The sequence below is a fragment of the Chlorocebus sabaeus genome, chromosome 9 (genome assembly GCF_047675955.1).
Source record: "Chlorocebus sabaeus isolate Y175 chromosome 9, mChlSab1.0.hap1, whole genome shotgun sequence".
NCBI lineage: Eukaryota > Metazoa > Chordata > Mammalia > Primates > Cercopithecidae > Chlorocebus > Chlorocebus sabaeus.
This window is the reverse complement of record NC_132912.1, coordinates 129,703,336-129,722,225: the sequence shown is the minus strand read 5'-3', so window position 1 is coordinate 129,722,225 and position 18,890 is coordinate 129,703,336. Positions and strand designations below refer to the sequence as shown.

General features: G+C 45.0%; 2 protein-coding genes across 7 annotated transcripts in view; one reads left to right on the top strand and one right to left on the bottom strand.

Annotated features, from left to right (window-relative positions):
• DOCK1 (dedicator of cytokinesis 1) overlaps positions 1-18,890 on the bottom strand; it is a 545,325-nt gene that overhangs the window by 292,894 nt on the left and 233,541 nt on the right. The window lies entirely within an intron of this gene.
• Positions 1-18,890, top strand: part of INSYN2A (inhibitory synaptic factor 2A) — a 61,602-nt gene that overhangs the window by 38,420 nt on the left and 4,292 nt on the right. Inside the window, exons 3-4 of one of the 4 annotated variants that reach the window (XM_073019452.1) lie at positions 4,690-4,761; positions 9,073-9,426. The exons of 1 other annotated variant lie outside the window; for it this stretch is intronic. In XM_073019452.1, coding sequence (XP_072875553.1) covers positions 4,690-4,761; positions 9,073-9,160 — 160 coding nt within the window. In that variant the 3' untranslated portion in view covers positions 9,161-9,426. Of the gene's footprint in view, positions 1-4,689; positions 4,762-6,734; positions 7,267-9,072; positions 9,427-18,890 lie in introns of those variants that run through there. 2 more of the 4 variants (XM_073019450.1, XM_007964400.3) reach the window with 2 other exon arrangements.

Sequence of the window (18,890 nt, the reverse complement as noted above, 5' to 3'; positions counted from 1 at the left end):
TTTTCACAATTTATACTTGTCAGGGTTTTTTTCCACACTCAGTTGGAATTCTTTAAATAGACAGATGTGTTATTCTGGACTTCAATATGAAAATACAAATATGGACTCTATGACTTGGCTACATTAACAGTAACTGAATGCCCAGAAGGTACCAGATATTGTATCATGCATGGAGTTACAAGCCTGTGTATAATACAGGCTCCTCAGAGCAAAAGGGAAGAGTGCTTTACAAAGGTAGCAATTAATCTGCAAGACAGAAAATTTATAATTTGTGACCCAAATGTTCTTCTACTGCAGCTTTTACATCAATAACCTAAGCTTTCTCCTCTCCAAACTTCTAATTCACAAAAGATTTCCAGCCCTACAGTCACTGGAGAAGTATCTGCTCTAGCAGTTTAAAGTTTTTAGATTGTTCTGCCTTATGGCAATGGCAATATAGAAAGAGAATCATTCAAAGTACTATTTTCTGACGTGTTTCCAAGTTGAGAAGGAAAAAATAGGGAAATTCCATAACAGCACTCTGTGTTCCCTGTCCTGTAGAAATAACTTATCTGTTTCATCTCTATTTGGAGAACATATTCAGATGCTGCAGCCCAATTATTAATGTGACCGTAAAATTATCAGTGAAGCCAAACCCTACAGCTTGGAAGCTTCAAGGACAATTAGATGGATTATCAAAGCAATAAGCACAATGGATTACATAGTTTTAAGCCCTCTATTGAGAACACTCGTGCTTAATAAAATTTTAGCAGGCATACCCTGATTGACATCAGCTGCTGGCAGCTGCCTGCGAATTAACCACATGACAAGGTCAACACTTTAAATTTTATTCACAAATTAATCTCCTGCTGACATTCATGGACTCCAAACAATTGATTCCTTTAAACAAAAGGAAGATCCTAAACAAAACTTAAACAAAACCTCACCTTCATGGTAATGAAGTCCTAAAAATAATTCTCACACATGGGAGAAACATACATATATTTAGAAACGGACAGACCACCCATTATGTTTCCAACTAGCTGAAAAAAGGATGACCACAGATACATCTCCAAACAAAGAAAACATAATGACTCCTTTGCTTCTTACCAACAAACATCAGCCAAACCACGCCATTTTCTCAGGAATTGGTGAACTGGGCTGGGTTGTAAATAAAGGAAGCAAGAGAAAGGAAATTGAGTGAAAATGATGTTACAGAAGGAGAGGATAGAGAATAAAAGTCAAGAAGTGTTTCCATGTCATTCAACCACCTATGAGAAAACCTCTATAGTGGGTTCCCATTCAATTTAAAATAATGCCCAAAGGGCCTCTCATTTCATACACATGTCCTCATCTCTCACCACTCTCACCTGCCGCATCTGGCCTTTTTCTCTGACTTGCAAAGAGAAGGAGCATCATTTCCACTGCAGGATGTTAACACGGGATGGTCTTTGTGTTTGCAACACCCAACCCTGGATCAACAGATGGACTGACTGCTTTTTTATTACTATCCAGGTCTCACTAAAAATGTCACCTCCTTAGAGTTCATTCTAGGCCAAACTGCTTCACAACACTTCCTTAACACTCAGCAGTATCAAAATTATCTAGCCGTTCGCTCATTCATGCATTTATGTTGCCCTTCTGCCACTCCCACGCCACTGTGAGCTTTGTAAGGAAAAGGACTCTATCTTATTTGCAAATGTCTCCTGTAGAGCCAGAAAAATGTTTGACACTTAGTAGGTACTTAATAACTATTTGCTTACTGACGGTAACGGGGACATATGTGCTTTCTACAAAGTGATTGCAGTAAAGTCTTTTCAGGATGGGCTTCAGAAAAGCAATTTCTTGGGCCAGGCTCGGTGGCTCACGCCTGTAATCTCAGCACTTTGGGTGGCCGAGGCAGGAAAATCACTTGAGGTTGGGAGTTCGAGACCAGCCTGACCAAAATGAAGAAACCCTGTCTGTACTAAAAATACAAAATTAGCCGGATATGGTGGCACATGCCTGTAATCCCAGCTAGTTGGGAGGCTGAGGCAGGAGAATTGCTTGAACCTAGATCGTTCCATTGCACTCTAGCCTGGGCAACAAGAGCAAAACTTGGTCTCAAAAAAAAAAAAAAAAAAAAAAGAAAGAAAGAAAAGAAAAGAAAAGAAAAGCAACTTCTTACTGAAAAACTCCAAGGTCCTGGAAGATTCCTCTTGTACATTTCAGGTGCCTGAAGCCTTTGTCCTCTCATTGTCAGGTCCATTGCCTATCCCAAGCTGCCAATTACATGTGGTGCAGAACACTGGCCCCAGAGTACAAGCAAGGTGACAGGGAGCATCAGAAGCCTGAGGTCTAAGAATAATGAGATCCTGGACCTGAAGTGTGACTGTATTCTCCTCTGTAAGTGAGGCTAGCATAATTAGAAGGCTCAGGGCTCTAATACAAGTGAGGCACTGGGAAACTTGGACACTGGGCGAGAAAGGAGTGTTGATGTTGATGAGGCTTGATAGAGATTTGCCCTGAGGTTTAGGGCAGGAAGGTGCCATAAGCTTAGAATTCACACTTTCCTGTAAGCACAAAAAGAGTGCCTTCAGAAAACTGTTAAATACCCCCGGTTTGGCCCACTGTAAGAACCTAAAATTTGGATATGACTAGCACCTATAGACAAGTATTAGGTACTCTTTCTCCTGACTGTAGGTTTATACCCACCAGCACAACACAATAGTAGAGTAGTACCTCATATGCAACCCAAGCCAACAGTTTAACAACACATTCGTGCTAGCACCTGAGCTCAAGTGGCACTTATTTCACTGTGCAAAATGACCTTGGTCAGCACTGAGCTTAGAGCCAAGCTCCAGTAGAATTAGCTGATGGAAAAAGGCTATAAGTCTATATAGGGCAAGAGAGAAGGGAGAAGAGTGATGTCATGATGTGGAAGAGTCTTGGCATGGGGTGGATGAGTCTGGAGCCAGGTGGGAAGGTGCAGGAGGAATGCATTCTTGGGGCTTGCCATGAGGAGGAAAGGGGTAAGGACTGAAAACTCACCGTGTCTGATGAAGAACAAGGGGAAGGGATAAGACACAGGCTGTTCATCCCGGTCTCCCTTGACAAAGCCAACGGGAGAATGGAATGGCTTGATGTGGGGTTCCAAAGGCGCCCAAAGTGGGAGGTGATGATGAAAAGACAATAGAGACAGCCATACTGTCACTGCAATTCCGGTTGAAATATGATGAATCACAGGAAGTGCTTGGCAACACTTTGGAGCAGAATATGGTCACTTGATCAACGAAATGCACAGAACTGAGAGGTCAGGTCTGAGTTTTGCAAGCCCACTGAGACAATCACGGCATGTGGCAGACAATCCTTTTGTCAAATGTTGATGTAACAGAAAATATAATGAGGAAAACAAAAGTTATTTTCAATTTAGAACCCATGATGCAGAGAAGTTTACACAGCAAAGGGGATAAAAAATACTGACTAGCAATGTTGACAGAAGACTTTCTGTGCACACTGTTACTCTGGTGAGTAGCTCTGTACATGGAAATTTGCCCCCAAAGTGTTTATAAGCCAATTCAGATGGAAGCTTTTCTCCTGCCACAAATTTAACATTCCGGTTATCATGTCTGTGCCTGGACATAAAATAATATTCAGAAAATACAAATCTGCATGTTAAAAATGTCAGAGAGGAAAAGCTGGATGAAATAGGAGAAACCGTGAGAGCACAAAACAGCCCCCAACTGTTCCTGGGTGGCTGGACCAAGACATAGCCAAGGCAACTCCAGCCTGGTCCAGAAAATTCTCATCATCAACCCCTTTATGTTTATACAACCTTCAACAATATACTACAGAAAGAGCCCAAGGTTATTATTATTAATTTTTTAACTAGGAGGGAGAAGCAGCAACCTCCCACACAAAGGCCAAAATCTGCCTGGCCTCGGGGGTCTGACAGAACTCACCAGAGAATAAAGTCAGGGAAAGTAATTCAGAAGTTATGGCAATGACAGTAAGACATTCTAACATAAGGCTTGGCTTTTTTTTTTCTCTAAAGAGCCAGAGAGTAAATGTTCAGGGATTTGCAGACCAAGAGGCAAAATTGAGGATACTGGAAATAGGTATTTTCATAAAAATTTTCACCATTTTATTGTCAAAAGTAAAAACTTTATTGATGGACAATGAAATTTGAATTTCAGATCATTTCCATGTGTCACAAATATTACATGCTTTCAATTTCTTTTTCAAGCACTTAAAAATGTAAAATCCATTCTTAGTTTGCTGGACAAAACCAGGCCCCAGAGGGATTTGGCCTGCAGGCCGCACTTAGCCAGTCCCAGTTCTAGCAGGACAGGCGGGGGTAGAGCAAACATAAGCCATGGAGTCAGCATATGTATCTGTGGTTGGTTTTTCCTCAAAGTTTCTTCAAAACACCATAAATCTGCATTGAAACATCTGAAATTCCTTGTGCTTGTAACAAAATTATATTATTTACTTCATCCAGGAACGTATATTCACTTCTAAATTTAATTTAAATACCATCTTAGCTGTAGTGTTGCATTGGTTCTGTACAAGGAAAGCAGAGACAGGAGCAAACTGGGAAACACGCATTAATCAATTTCCATGACCATGATGAGCTTGGCATTGGGAAGGCATCTGATTTGAGGCATCTGCTCTATAAAGCCAGTGACCCCCAGCCACCGCTTGTAATGCTCTCCTGTTCTTATCTTGTAGGCTTTCATATCGGACGGGGCAAGACACAGCTAATTGTGACACATGCAGGAACAGTGCATGTATTATCTATAGGTATGTTAACGTTCTCCTCTTCCCACTTTCTTATTATGAGTGACAAACGATGTTTACCCACAAATGCAAGAACAATCTGGGGCCATGCTGGGATGATTCTATCAGACAAAAAGGGAAGGACCTTACTTGATTGTAATTCTAAGCTACCTCCAAATACTCCACCCCAAGTATAGAACCATGGGACGTGGGAGAGCTTGAACCCATTTATCTTGCAAATGTATCTTAGTGGTTTCAAGAATTGGTATAAGTTTGATGGCTTGCTCCCTTGGAACTGATAGCCATGAGCCCTGGGCTGTGTGTTCTGGAAAGGCTGTAAAATACAGTCCCTTCAGAGGGTATAGATCAAAGGCTTGAAACCACACCATATGTGCTAGGAATACCATGGGAAGACCTGGGCTGCTCACACCAAATGTGGAATTTTATTTCCTGGGAACTCTCAAGGATTGTGCCGCTTGCCTGTCTCGGGCAGAATCCCCGCTCCAGAGCCCCTACAGCTGTTCCTTGTGGTTTTTAATTTGTTGTTTGTATGACTGACATCAACAAGAATACAGCAGAAACTCCCAACAGGAAGAAGCTGTGTTTGGCTTTCATCAGTAATTTAGAATTTTAAGATATAGTCAAAACCTTCAGAAGGATTGCTATCCTTTTTTCTTTTCTTTTTGCAAATGTAATTTTTCACAAACAAAATACAAAGTAGTGAGAAATGTTATAAGTTCTTTTTTTTTAAGTTTAGACTGGAGAATAATTTTAGTGATCCACCAAATTATCAAAGAACAATTATCAAACCAAACACCCTCTAAAAAGTTACTCAAAGTTATTGTCCTCTACATTAAGAACACAGACATGGGGAGAGCAAAGAGGCTTGAGGTTACACAATCTTGAACCCATCAGGGTTCTCCCCCAAGGGAAAGCCTAGATCTGGCCATCTATGCCTCCGATCTAGACAGAGCATCCCAGCCTCCGGCCCAGGTTCCTTAAAAGCAAAAGCAAAGTTGGGTCACCTGGAGACCTTGTCTCGGAGGAGGCAGAAGAAACCACAGATAGAGATGGGCACCGAAGTCCACATTAGCACATTCCTTAACCGCAGAGGTTCTCAATCAGTGGGCCATTTGCAAAGTCTGGAAGAAGACGTTTTCAGTTGCCCACAACTGAGGAGCTGCTGGTGGTTATCTACCAGGTAGAGGCCAGGAATGCTGCTGACATCCTATGCTGTCTGCACAGGGCAGCCCCCCAACCAAGAGCTATCCAGTCCCAAACATCAATAGTACTGAGGCTGAAAAAGCCTACCTTACAGAAACCACGCCCACCTTAGAGTGTTGTAAGAGGCACACACAAACTGGTAAGGCCTCCTGGCAGAAGGAAGGGAGGAGGGGCCCCTGCAGCAGCCTGGCATGGCACACCAAGCTGCTGACTGTTCTTGGCAATTGCCAATGAGGAGGTTAAAATGAGGCATCCATGCAGGTCTTTTCTTCAACAATTCCTCCAAATTAGAAACTCAATGATAGCAACAGATCAGAGAAGTTTGCTTAATGGGAAACTTTTCACTCCACTCATACTGCAAAAGAGAATTTTGAATCAACAACGAAGGGTTATAATGCTGACCGAAAACTACCCTTCACTAACATCAGTGCGTTAGGAAGTACAGAGTGCAGATGACCCGGCATATACTCAGAGTTCAGATTCTGTCACTTTGGGAGCTGAAGTTCATACTGTCTTTAACGCAACCAAGCAACAGTGAGTCAAGACATCCAGGGTAGGTTCAGAGAATGAGCTGTTCAGCCTAAACCTACGTAATATTCTGTGGGTGATCAGAAAAAAAAAAAAATATATATATATATATATATATATATGAATACTGTCTAACGTAACTGAAATAATTTAAATGAATTTAGCTCTAAATCCAGAACTCACTCCTATAAAAAGTGATATTAAAAGTGACTAAGTGTCTGAAGGGCAGAAATCTGTCTTTTCAGGAATTACTCGAGTGGTCACTGTTCTGAACTGGCTCAACCACCATTCTACATGAATCCCAATACATCAGCCACTGGTCCACTTGCTAAAAGAACTGGGAGTGACCAAGCACCACAGGAATTTGCCAAGATTTAGGAAGACTCACTAGGTAGAGGGTGAGGCACTGTGATTGCTCTGATTATCTCATATGAACAGGGAAAATGCATGACTACTCATTGAGAATTTTACTGCAGATGCAATTTTACAGACGGGTGATTTTCGTGGCATCCTCAGAAACTGAATAGAGATGTGGCCCTCGATAGCCAGCAGATCCAACTGTCACCCCCTTATAAATGGGAGAAGCATCCTGGAAGAGGTAGTGTTTGAGGAAAAGTGGAATTTTAGATCTTTCTTTCCTGATTTTTAAAATCACTCCCTTTGGAGTGATCACAATGACAAAACATCCCTACAAGAGCCAAACTTCTGCTACAAACAGAAGTTACCCTGGAAGGCTTTTGGTCCCAGGACATCTGCAGAGTAGTATTTCGGCTGGATTCCCACTGCCTCCCAAAGCCTTTATTTCATTGAGTCCTGTCAATGAAATAAACTAGTGTGAAACTCAAGAAATGAACCAGTATTCAAATAAAGACTGCACTATGACTACCAAGTTGAACACAGAGAGCTCATCAAATGCTGCTTCCTAAATTCCCTATCATGTTATAATGGAAATAATTAAAGTTTAACAATTACTCTTAAGGTGGTTATTATGTTGGATAAGGGTTTTCTGAGGTCTATAGGAAGAGATGATAAAGGGAGTGAAAGCTCACTTCTGGTCCATTAATTGAAAAATCAATCAATGGGGAAATCATAAAAAAATGACATGTACCTAACTTAAACATGTTATTTTAATTTGAATCGCATGAATTGAAATCTCACATTTAAATGATTTCAAGTTAGGGCAGCCTTCAGAGGTGAGGCCCAGATGTTTTTGTTGAATGTGGGCACCCCCACTACAGTTCCAAGTCATCCGCCATGAGTCACACCAATTTTCCTGTCTTTAAAGTGGAGCAAAGGTGGCAGAATCTGAGCTCAGAATCCTTCTGAATCCATACTTGGCCTGTCCCTACCTTTTTCATTGAATATTTTGTGGTAGCCCGCTCTTTCCAAAGCATTGAACTCACAGCAACGACTATCTTCTCATGCCTTATTGGTTCGCATGACATTCAATAATCACATCATTTCAATAGTGGGTACTAATTGTATAAACAGGTCCAGGAACAAATCTAGCATCCTCTCGGTAAGCATGAAACTTGAGAAGTAAGAACAGAGAGTCACAGGACAAAGACTGAGAAGTCAGTCGGTTAAGGGTGCCAACATCATGGGTGCACCACTTACAGCGTGAAAGGCCAGGGCCATGTGGTTAATCTACTATGGCAGCTAAGAAGGCTTATGTAATCCTATCTGACTACCAAACACTGGTATACTAGGAGGAACAGATACTTGGACTGGCTGTGGGAAGCCTCAGGTCTGTCTGATTCTGCCCTGGAGGCTGAGCGTTGCTGATACACAGGGACAGGTAACTTCCCTCAGGGTCCTACTGAGCAAAGAGAAAGGGGAGGGTAAGCAATGCAGACTGAGCTGGATGACTTAGCAGCTTGCGGTCAGTCCTGTGAGTCAACCCCCAAATGTCAGAAGCTTAAGAATAGAAGTTTCTCTGGTAGAAAACTGTTCAAAACCCAGTGAGTCCTTGAGCAGGAAGAATCACCTATTCAGGTGACCCAGTAGCAGTGCACATGGGGGGCCACAGCATCGCGGAAGAATAGACTCCCAGTGAGCCAGAGGGTGTCTCCAAATTTCAAAGGCTTTACAAATCTAAGTCCATGTCTTGTTCTCACATAAAAACTTACAGGCAAGTCCTCCTTAAATTCCTGCATACGAATCTGTAGATACAACCCCAGCAGCAGGGGAAAGTGTAGCTCAGGTCACAGTCCCTGCGGTCGGATGGAAGCCTGGGTCTTAGTTGCAACGGCCTCAATCCGGGAACTCAGGAACTTTGCTGTGAGTCCCTACACCACCATTACAACCCACTTCTCCATGTGCACCATGGGATGCCTGGAACACCCTGGGATTGGGTAGCTTAAAGGAATTTCAAAATAAATCTTAAAATGTCACATGACTGTGGTTGTCCCAGAGGCTTGAGAACAGGTGGGGCCATCACAGCTGCCAGTGTTCACACATTGTAATTTGTCATACCCTGCTTTCTGGAAGGCCAAAAGCCCTGGAGGGCAATGAATTTGACCCTGCCTGTCTTGCATTTAAACACTGCTTTTCACTCGAAATCCAATTACCCTCTCCGAGCAGCATAGCTGTCCACCGTGTTTCCAGTGATGCCTGGCCCAGGGAGATGAAGAGGATACCGTGTTCAAGACCTGGCTGCCTGGGGCTTTAGCAACACAGCCCTGTAATAAATGTGTACCTTTGCCATGGGAGGTGGTACATATTTCTCTATGAAAAATAATTCTGTCATGGAAATATAGAGGACTAGGAAAAAGCATCAAAAGGACAAAAGGTCTTGATGCAATTTCAGGGGGAAAAAAAACCCACCAGTACGACAAGCGAAAGGTGAGACACATCAGCCCGTGAAAGCCTGCCACGCACTTGCCAGGTTAGGGCTGAGCTTCTGCCCTCTCTCTTGGGTGGGGTGTCTGTTCAGTCTCCAGGTCCTCTGGGGTTGCACTAAGGCATCATCGAGGTCCCTTCCAGATCCGAAATCCCAGGAACTGCTTCTTACAATTATGCAAGGGATGGAACTATGGGTTTCCAGAGACAATGCACAGAAGGGTAACAATGTGGAGAGTCACAAGGCATTTCTCAGCTGAAAGACACCTCTCCCTTATTGGCAAATCTACTGACTCAGAGCTGAGTAACCTTCTTCGGCACAGGCTTGATGGGCTTCCTCCTAGACCACTGAAACTCCAAGTACCAAAAGTGATATTTTTGACAAATTTTGAGATGGTTGACACAGCTCCATTGTTTTCTAAGATGACAGACGTCCCTTCGGTTGTGATCTAGACCAATTGTGCTACTCTAATTAAAACCATCTCAGCATGAAAGAAGATTAAAAGAGATTCCAGTTTCCGTTTTCTTTAGTAAAACTTTTCTGGCTTATCTTCCATATTTCTTGTCAAAATATGCTGTAATTATTTCAGAAAATGTTTTATGGATAAATTACTAATATAATCTTTGCTCATAAGCAGTTGAAATTTCTTCTCTCCAGCCCTATTTTGGTAATTCTTTTGTCAGACTAATCTGATGAGTCACACCATTGATGATTCACCTTTTGTTCAGATGTGGTTTCAGAAAGGAACAATGAAACATATCATTGCAAACCAGCCATTCTCTCCTTTGCTGAAATGGTTAATTTGTAAAATAGTACTGCAACAAAATGGCCTGAATTCTAATTTGTACATTTTCATGAAAATAACATGGACCAACTGCAATCCAAAGGCTTTTGGAGATGCAAGCAATATTTAAAAGATAACAGGAATTCTGACTCAGATTCATTAAACAGCATCTTTCCCAGAATTTAGAATCTTCTTGTAAAATGGTAGAATTCCTACCATTAGTTCCAAGCCCTGAGTGACCACATCCTCCTGGAGCACGCTGTGCCTGCTTCATTTCTGGATCATCACAGCCACCACACAAAGTGGCCTCGAGTGACACTAATAATTCTGCAGTGGATCAATGAGTGGGCTTGGAACCTGACTGGTTGGGAATGCCATAAGGCTCCATGCCACTTGTCTGACACCACAGAGAGGAGGAGCTTGTGAAATGCCTTGCTGTGTACGCCATGCTTTCACCATTTGATATGATGGTCAAAGACAGGTGGAATTTTTTTTTTCTTTTTTTTTTTTGAGACAGGGTCTTGCTCTGTTGCCCAGGCCGGAGTGCAGTGGTGCAATCTCGGCTCACTGCAACCTCCGCCTCCTGGGTTGAAGCAATTCTTCTGCCTCAGCCTCCCAAGTAGCTGGGACTACGTGCGTGCACCACCATGCCTGGCTAATTTTTGTATTTTTAGTAGAGATGGGGTTTCATCATATTGGCCAGGCTGTTCTCAAACTCCTGACCTCGTGATCCACCCGCCTCAACTTCCCAAAGTGCTGGGATTACAGGCATGAGCCACCATGTCCGGCCAAGGACAGGTGGAATTTGAAACAACCACTTTGATAAAAATGTCTTAGCCCTTTCCATTTGGGGTCCTAATGGGCATTAATTGAATGGACCTCCTAAGAGACAAGCTCTGCACCAGGCACTGGGAGACTGGGAGGAGTGTGAAGCTGCTGAAGACAACTCCATGCATGCCCCTTGCCCTGGGACCCTGGGATGAGGGTCAGGACAGAGTTGTGGCGAGAGGGCCCCTTACTCTGGGACCCTGGGATGAGGGTCAGGACAGACTGTGGTGAGAGGGAGCCCTCTGTACTGAAGGTGGGAACCACAGGTGCAGGACGTAAAAGGCAGGTGAGGAGGAGGTTAAGGAAGCCAGGGTGCCCGACCTGGCAAAGCAGACTCCAAAGAAAAGATAATCGTGGAGGAAGGCCAGGTTAGGGAGGATTTGGACGGTCTCTCTAGAGCCCTCCAGGCTGGAGAGTTAGGAACAACTGGCAGGAACTAGGAGGAGAAACAGCCGGCGCATCCCCAAGGATGGACGGGAAACCTCACGACCTGTGAACACTCCCCCTTAGAGCAGCTGGAGAACGTCCCAGTCCATCACAATTTTTGATGGCTTCTCAAGCAGGAAGCTCCAAAAGAGGGCAAGTGCCTTCCCCAAATGACTGGAGGATTTCAGGAAAGATGAGGAAAATATCTAGTATTATGAGATTAAGTGAAGAATTCACAAAAGTGATGGGTTGCATTTTCTCACATCATCCTTGGTAATTTATTGCAACACCAATAAGACCACAAAACAGAGGGTGCAAAGAGTTCCAGATAAAATCACGCACACTGGCACTTCACTGATTCTGAGTGTATTGCAAAAAGCAAGCTGGTCAGGGTAGTGCACGATCAAGACAGCCGGCAGAACCGGGCGCCTCCTGACTAATGGTGTCCTATTGTTACGAGTGGTAATTGCATTTGTATGCAGAATCCGTGCCAATTCGAGCCTGTCCGGAGCCCACTTGGAGTGGAGTCTCTGCAGCCTTTGTCATTCAGCGATTATCTCTTTATGAAAGTGCCCTTTCCAGCCCTGCTTCGATGACCACCACTTGTGCATATTAAGTTCTTTAGCAGCATGAACTGAGGTGGGGGAAGTTTACCTTTTGCCTAATGTTTAGCGCTCCGTTTCTAGTATTTACCGTGAGTGACAGAGTGGGAAGATGATGAAAGGAATCCCTGAATGACACCTTACACAATGTTGTTCTGGGTAAGGAAATATTTTTGTTTAATGAAGTCACGAAAAAAGAATGATGTTGACAGACCTCAAAATTCTTCTTGAAAATTCCCAAAGCTAAATAATCCAAGTTTTTTCTTTTCTATTTGAAATCTAAAAATATATTATTTATATCCCTCGCATATGTATGGATTTAGGTTTAGTCATTTTTACTAATGTTTAGTAACACCTTAATTCTCTTATTTAGATGCTATAAAACTCGTTACAGCCATAAAACTGAAAACTGATTAGCCATCTCAACATATTATTTGTGGAACCATTCGTTAAAATTTATTAGCAGAGAAAGGCTAATTATACTGATAGTCGCAGCCTTTGGTTATACCCCAAGGTCAAAGTTAAGGAGGCATTTACCAATGTCCAAAATAGCATGAGGGGGCTACGCTGTCAGTTTCATGGGAAGATAAAGATAATTCAGTTTTAGAGGAGTGTGGAGATTTTTCTGGGGGTCAATACAGGATGCAGTCCTGGTCACGAAGTCCCAGGCTAGGTCATAGGAAATTCCATGGGGAATAGAGTGACTAGGGAATTCAGTGGTGCGGGATCTTCCTCTGAGAGGCGTCTTGAAAGAACCTGTTTGAGAAGGGACCTCCTGCAGGAATGCGCAGGCTGACGTTTAGACCAGTCACTGGTGACACCAGACGACACACACAAGCAGCCAATGGTTTCCGTGTGTGATGAGAACTATCACTGCTGCATCTAGTGGAGATGACGCTGTCGGTGGGTATCAGGATGGAATGGGAGCTCCTGACCACATCTAAGAACGAGGGTTCCAGGCTGCTGGCCCAGGGAGGCAGCGTGGCTTTGTAGCCTTCCCTCCAACACTGGGAGCCCGGGACGTCACCCGTCTCTCTAGACAGACGCACTCCCATCTTCGAAAGGAGACGGGCAGGCAAGGTGATGGTCCTGGTCATGGGAGCCCACTCAGGGTTGGGTTGGCCACGAGGGACTCACAGCAACCAGCTTAGAAGAGAAGGACAACAGCCCTGCCTTTTCAAGGCAGTTATAACACAGTTTCTGACAAAAGTCGGAAAACTGGCTGCTCTTCGCTGAGGTCAGGAACAGCAGTGTACTGCAGGCTACGTCTAAGAAGGGACTGACCCCTTGGATTATCACGACCCATCTTCCTGGCTTCCTAGGGGATGGCATAAGATATGCTTCCTAGACACGTGGCAGTGCCGTTAGTCACGGGGTGACTTTCCTCATGGAGAACTTACGATGGGCGGAGGCTTTCCAAATGACCTGGGTCTGCCTCTGCTCCTCGGTGACACTATTTATGGGATGCCAGGTTCTCCCACCCCTGTGCATCTGACCTGCCCTCAGACCCAGGCACCTAGATGAGGCTTAGGCCCCAGAGCCACAGGTGCACTGCAGAGAGTGCCGCAGGTAGGATGGGCACCTAGGATGAGCTTCAGTCAAGCAAGGTCTCCAGTATGGTCAGGGAAAACATCCAAGATGCATTCAGAAAGCTCAGCTCATCGTCTAACTATCACTTTGGATCCTTTGTAGTAAAATATATAGCTAGGGTATCTGGCTAATGCTCTTTTAAAAAAACTATAATCATAATTGCTTGTTCATAGCATACCAGGAAAAGGGGACAGATCTTATAGTCTGAGTGTCAATATCATGGATGAGCCATTTATTCTGATATTTTAAGCCCTACAGTGATACCATAAACATTGATTAAAGCACTTACTATGTAAAATAGTGGTAAAGGAAGGATACGAAGTTACAGTGAATCATTTCTATGTTTGAAGTGTTGAAAAGCTAGTAACTACAAATCACTAATATTTTAAACTATTAGGATGAGATCCATGCATAATATATATAATATAGGTACATAATATAGGAATAGTATATAACAAAGTATATAGACAGAATAAATAGAATTATACAAATGTATATATTTTAAATGAAAACAGAAAATAGGGCGGCAGCACTTTGCTGAGATTAGAAGTGAGGGGATTTGGTTCAGTTCATCAGTTTATTGCAATTCAACAAACAAATAGAGGAGGTTCGGAGCCGGCACTGTGTTAAATACACTGCGGACAAAAGATGAATTTAAACATGGTCCATCCCTCTGAGTTCACAGACCTGGGGAAAACAGCTGTGATCCCACAGCAGACAGGCTCTTGCAGAAACCTGGAGACAATGCTGCCAGAGCGGTAACTCATCCCAGAGGTGTGTGGATGAGGCAGGAAGGAGGGTGGACTTCGTTATTCCAGAAAATCCACAGAAAGAAGGGGTGATGTGTCACCTAGGTTTTCAAGGATAAGCAGGGATTTGAGAAGGAGTTTGCCAGACTTCCTAAGGTGACTCTGATAACTGGAGTGGGAGAGAATACAGACTGAGGGAGGCTAAGCTGTTCCGATGGCCAAGGAGAAAACTGCTGGAGTTCTGGACTAGAGCAGCGGAAGGTGGGTGGAAAGGAAGGACAACGGGTGTTTTGAGGGTAAATCCACTCGACCCAGGGATGCAGAGGCAGGAGGAGCAAGTCGAGCTAGATTCCAGGGTCTGCAGTCATCCGGGGCGGTGAATGGGGGCTGCAGGCTGAGTCTGGAAGGACAGAGATGCAGGCAGGGGGAAAGATCTGGTTCTGGACATGCTGGCTTTCCAGTGCCCCTTAGATATGTACACGGAGATGTGTTCAGACTAGAACAACAAATATTTGGGGTCCTGGTTCTTATATAGCCTGGAGAGGGGGTCAGGGTCACATCCATAAACCAAGGCCCAGAAAGGACTTCCCTAAATTCACCTCTCATACAAGGGGGAGAGCGAAACCTGGGATTGGGACCCCAACTTTCAGCTTCCTCTGGACAATGCTGGTGCTGCCCATGGCGCTCACATAAAACTGGCCAAGTTGGCACCAACGTCAGTTGACATAAGTTGTTGTGCTTTGGGGACATGGCTGGTCCTATCCAAAGCTACACAATAAAAGCCAGCCCATATCCCGGTTCGCCTGCCCTCCTGGGCCTCGGCCTTGTTCCAGGAGACCCCTGTGTGAAGTGGGAGCACATCTCGGCCATCACTTCACAGCCAAGCACACTCAGGTCCCCGAGGTGAGGTGATTTAGCCACAGAGGCAGAGCGTGAGTCAGCGCAGTGCCACAGTTAGTACTGGGGAGACTCCGAGATCTAATTCAAAGAGAATGAAAGGCAGAGGCCTCTGACCTGCTGGCCACCGAGCCACACGGCCCTGTCGAGGCTGGAGACCCCAAAGACTAAGGGTTTTCTTCCCTTCCAGAAAACAAGCAAGGTCCAGGGCACCAGACTGTCCTGCTTTTAACTCTTAACTGATACACACAGGCGACTGGAGAAGGCAACTTTAAAAACGTGTTCCTCTTAAATTATCTTGAGGATTCAGTGACAGCTTGCTAAAGAAACTGTGGCAGGGCCTGAGTATTTATAGGAGCATGAGACAAACAGAGAATAAGCTGGAGAAGCAAGAAGGATGCCGCTCTGCAAAATCGCATGCGGCAGTGGGGAGAAGTGTTACTACAAAGCCTAGCACAGTCTCTGGGAAGAAAATAAAGCTTGGGTGCAGGCTGGAGAGCAGCCTGAGATGTAGGGCAGATTCTTCTTTCTTTGGAAATGTACAGAATCATCATGTGGTAAGAAAGTTCCCACACTTAAAACTTTCATTTTGAAAAGGGAAAGACCAACCAAGAAATTAAATCTCTCAGTTGCTTTAATCATGCATCACAGGGCGTTGCCAAGAGCACAGCGAGGGCGACACAGCCCCAGGGCACCGAGTGTTTGGGTGGATGATTCCCTTATCTGGAGGGAGAATGGAGGTGCAGGCAGCGAGAGGGCTACAAAGGTAAATCCCTACAGTCCCCAGGGATTCGTGTCTTGTCAACATCCCCAGCCGTCCAGGGATCTTCCCTTCTCATCCAGCAAACTCTGCAGCCTGTGTTTGAGGTGTTTGTAGGACAGAACACCCCGCACAGGTAAGGCTGGCCTGGCTCCAGCTGCTTCAGACTCATGCTTTGAATCTCAATAATCAGGACTTTTTCCAGGTTGCCTCATGACAATGAGAATTCCTCATGACAGGGACACTCCCCCGCCCATGCATTGCCAACACCAGATCCCTCCAGCAGGAGGCAGCAGCACCACCCTCGGCTTCTGGCCTCCTGAGCTGCTGGAGAGAGGCCTGGGTAGTTTCAGGGGGGCTGTGCAAAGCCATAGCCAGAGTCCTGAGAAACCACAACAAGGTTTGGAGCCCCGGCTTCCCATGTGCCTGTGTGGCTATAGAATGAGCCCCTGCGCTGGAGCCGCCCTGGGAAAGCAGATCCACACAGCACGTCTGGAGGCCTGGGACCATGATGGTGCTCAGAACAAACATCACCCAGAAAACATCGGGCTAGACCTCCACCTTCTATCCACAGGAAAGTGAAAAGGGGATAAAGTGACACTCAGGCTCCCCCTTAGCACAACGACAGTGGCAGCTGGTCACTCACAAGCAGACCCTGCTGGCCTCATCCATCCTATCCAAGATCTTACTGTAGAATCCTAGAAGACGGGAAGCAGGGGACCGTGGCATGGGAGTCAGGCTCCAAAAAGATCCTGGAGTGTGTCTTGCAGAAAATGTTTCAGGATCTTCGATAAGTTCTGACAGAATGGAACCAGGCCACAGACTCCATCTGGAGTGGTTCTGACGCTGCCTCCAGGCAGAGCTTTATTTGTTTATGGCAAGGAAGGTGTCTCATTGTGGGAGGACACAACATAATTTTTGGCCAAAATAAAGCAGTCCTGGGCAACTGGGACTAAAAGTGAGGTAGAATTTGCCTCTTTTTTTTTTTTTCTTCAAGACAGAGTCTCACTTTGTTGCCCAGGGTGGAGTGCAGTGACACGATCTCAGCTCACTGCAACCTCCGCCTCCCGAGTAGCTGGGATTACAGACGTGCATCATTACATCCAGCTAAATTTTGTATTTTTAGTAGAGATGGGGTTTCACTATGTTGGCCAGGCTGGTCTCGAACTCCTGATCTCAAGTGACCCGCCCCCCTCAGCCTCCCAAAGTGCCAGGATTACAGGCGTGAGCCACCGTGCCTGGCCAGAATTTGCGTTTTAAGACTCTGTTCTCATTCACTAATTCTAGCCATATTACTTAGGCAACTGCCAGGACCCAGCCCCTGCTGCAGTTGCTGGGAACAGAAAGAGGATGACGGCATGGCATCCCCTGGTTATGGTGCCTGCATTCGAGAAGATGCATTTAGGAAGATGAAGGCAAGTAATATGGGAACAAATAATTATTTGGTTAGTGCAAAAACAAATAAGGAAGGATGGATTGGGCAACCTTTCCGAAGGTGGTCAGACAACAAGGAGGTTATGCAGACCTGAGAAACAGTGGGCCAAGGAGTGCCAGCCATGCCAAGAGCCCAGAAAGGCATTTCAGGTGGGGAGAAAGTGATAACCATGAAGCAGGCAGCAGCGGACAAAGATGTAGCCCCAAGCAGGGCAACCAACCCTCCTACCACCGGTCTGCCAGGCAGCAGGAAGGGAAAGCTGAAGCAAGAGTCACGGGCCCTCCACCAGGCAGGCCCCCAGGCACTATCTGGACAAGCCGCTGGCTCAAATACAGAGAGAGGTCTATGTGCAGGGCAGTCCCAGTGCCCTGGAACATCTAGCAGCAGCTTTTCTCCAAGTCCACTACTCTGACCAGAAGAGCAAGTGTTGCTGCCTTTTGATCCATTTAGCTGTTAAGACTAAAGGGACCTTTGTTCGATGTGAGCCAGAGTTGGCCAGACGGTTAACTTTCTGATGCTGTCCCCTCCAGTCAGGTTCCTGCTTCAGACTCAACCCAGAGACTCAGTGTGTCAAACTCAATCTAGAGACTTGGTGTGCTTCCCCAAGAAAAGTCCTTGAGCAGGAAGCAGTGTCCAGAACAACGCACATTATTTCTTCACACCTCTGCACACGTTGCCTGGCTGGTGCACCGGCATCATCCCACACGCAAATCCACTGCAACTCACATGTGACAGATGGGGAGATGGGCTGGGGGGCGGACCTCAGGGTCAACTCGCTGGCCACCACTGTGGGCGTTTCCAAGTGGGCACTCACAGACTCACAAGTGCCCTCTACCAAGGAACCTGCCTCTGGTTGCAGATTCCCAGGGCAGCGTAATGGGGAGTGCAAACAGGAATCAACTCGACAGATAATTGAGTCATTCTGTTAACAAGAACTCAGATTAGATTATTCTGTGATTACATGGTTCCTTGGTGTGATAAATTGGTTAATAACAGGATTCCCAATGTAGTTGCTTAATGGGAATTCAATAATTACAGGTAGCCAGAATTGTACTGTTAGCCTAGGAGATGCTAGCACCTTCTCTCGTTTTAATAACCCAAAACCAACCTGGGGCTGTCGAAAGGGTTACGATCTGGAGAACACACCTTTGATATTACCGAAGCACTTGGTAAAATTACGCTTCTGTACCTAACATACCATATATTCACAGGTTCGATTGGCAGGCTTCTGTTTTCCTTGTTAAATGTCCAAGTTGAAGAGATCCCCAATAGATACCTTTATTACTTAGCTCTTGTTTCCATTATAAGATTAGTGATCAACAGATAATAATGGTACAATAATATTTAAATTGCATCTTATAGTTTAGGAGGCTCGTCCATGGGCATTCTTTGGTGGGGAGAGACTGTTACCACAATTCAGCAATTATGATAGCCAGGGAAGGAACTATTATCTCTCCTTGAAGTGAAAGAATTGAAGCTTAACGAGCC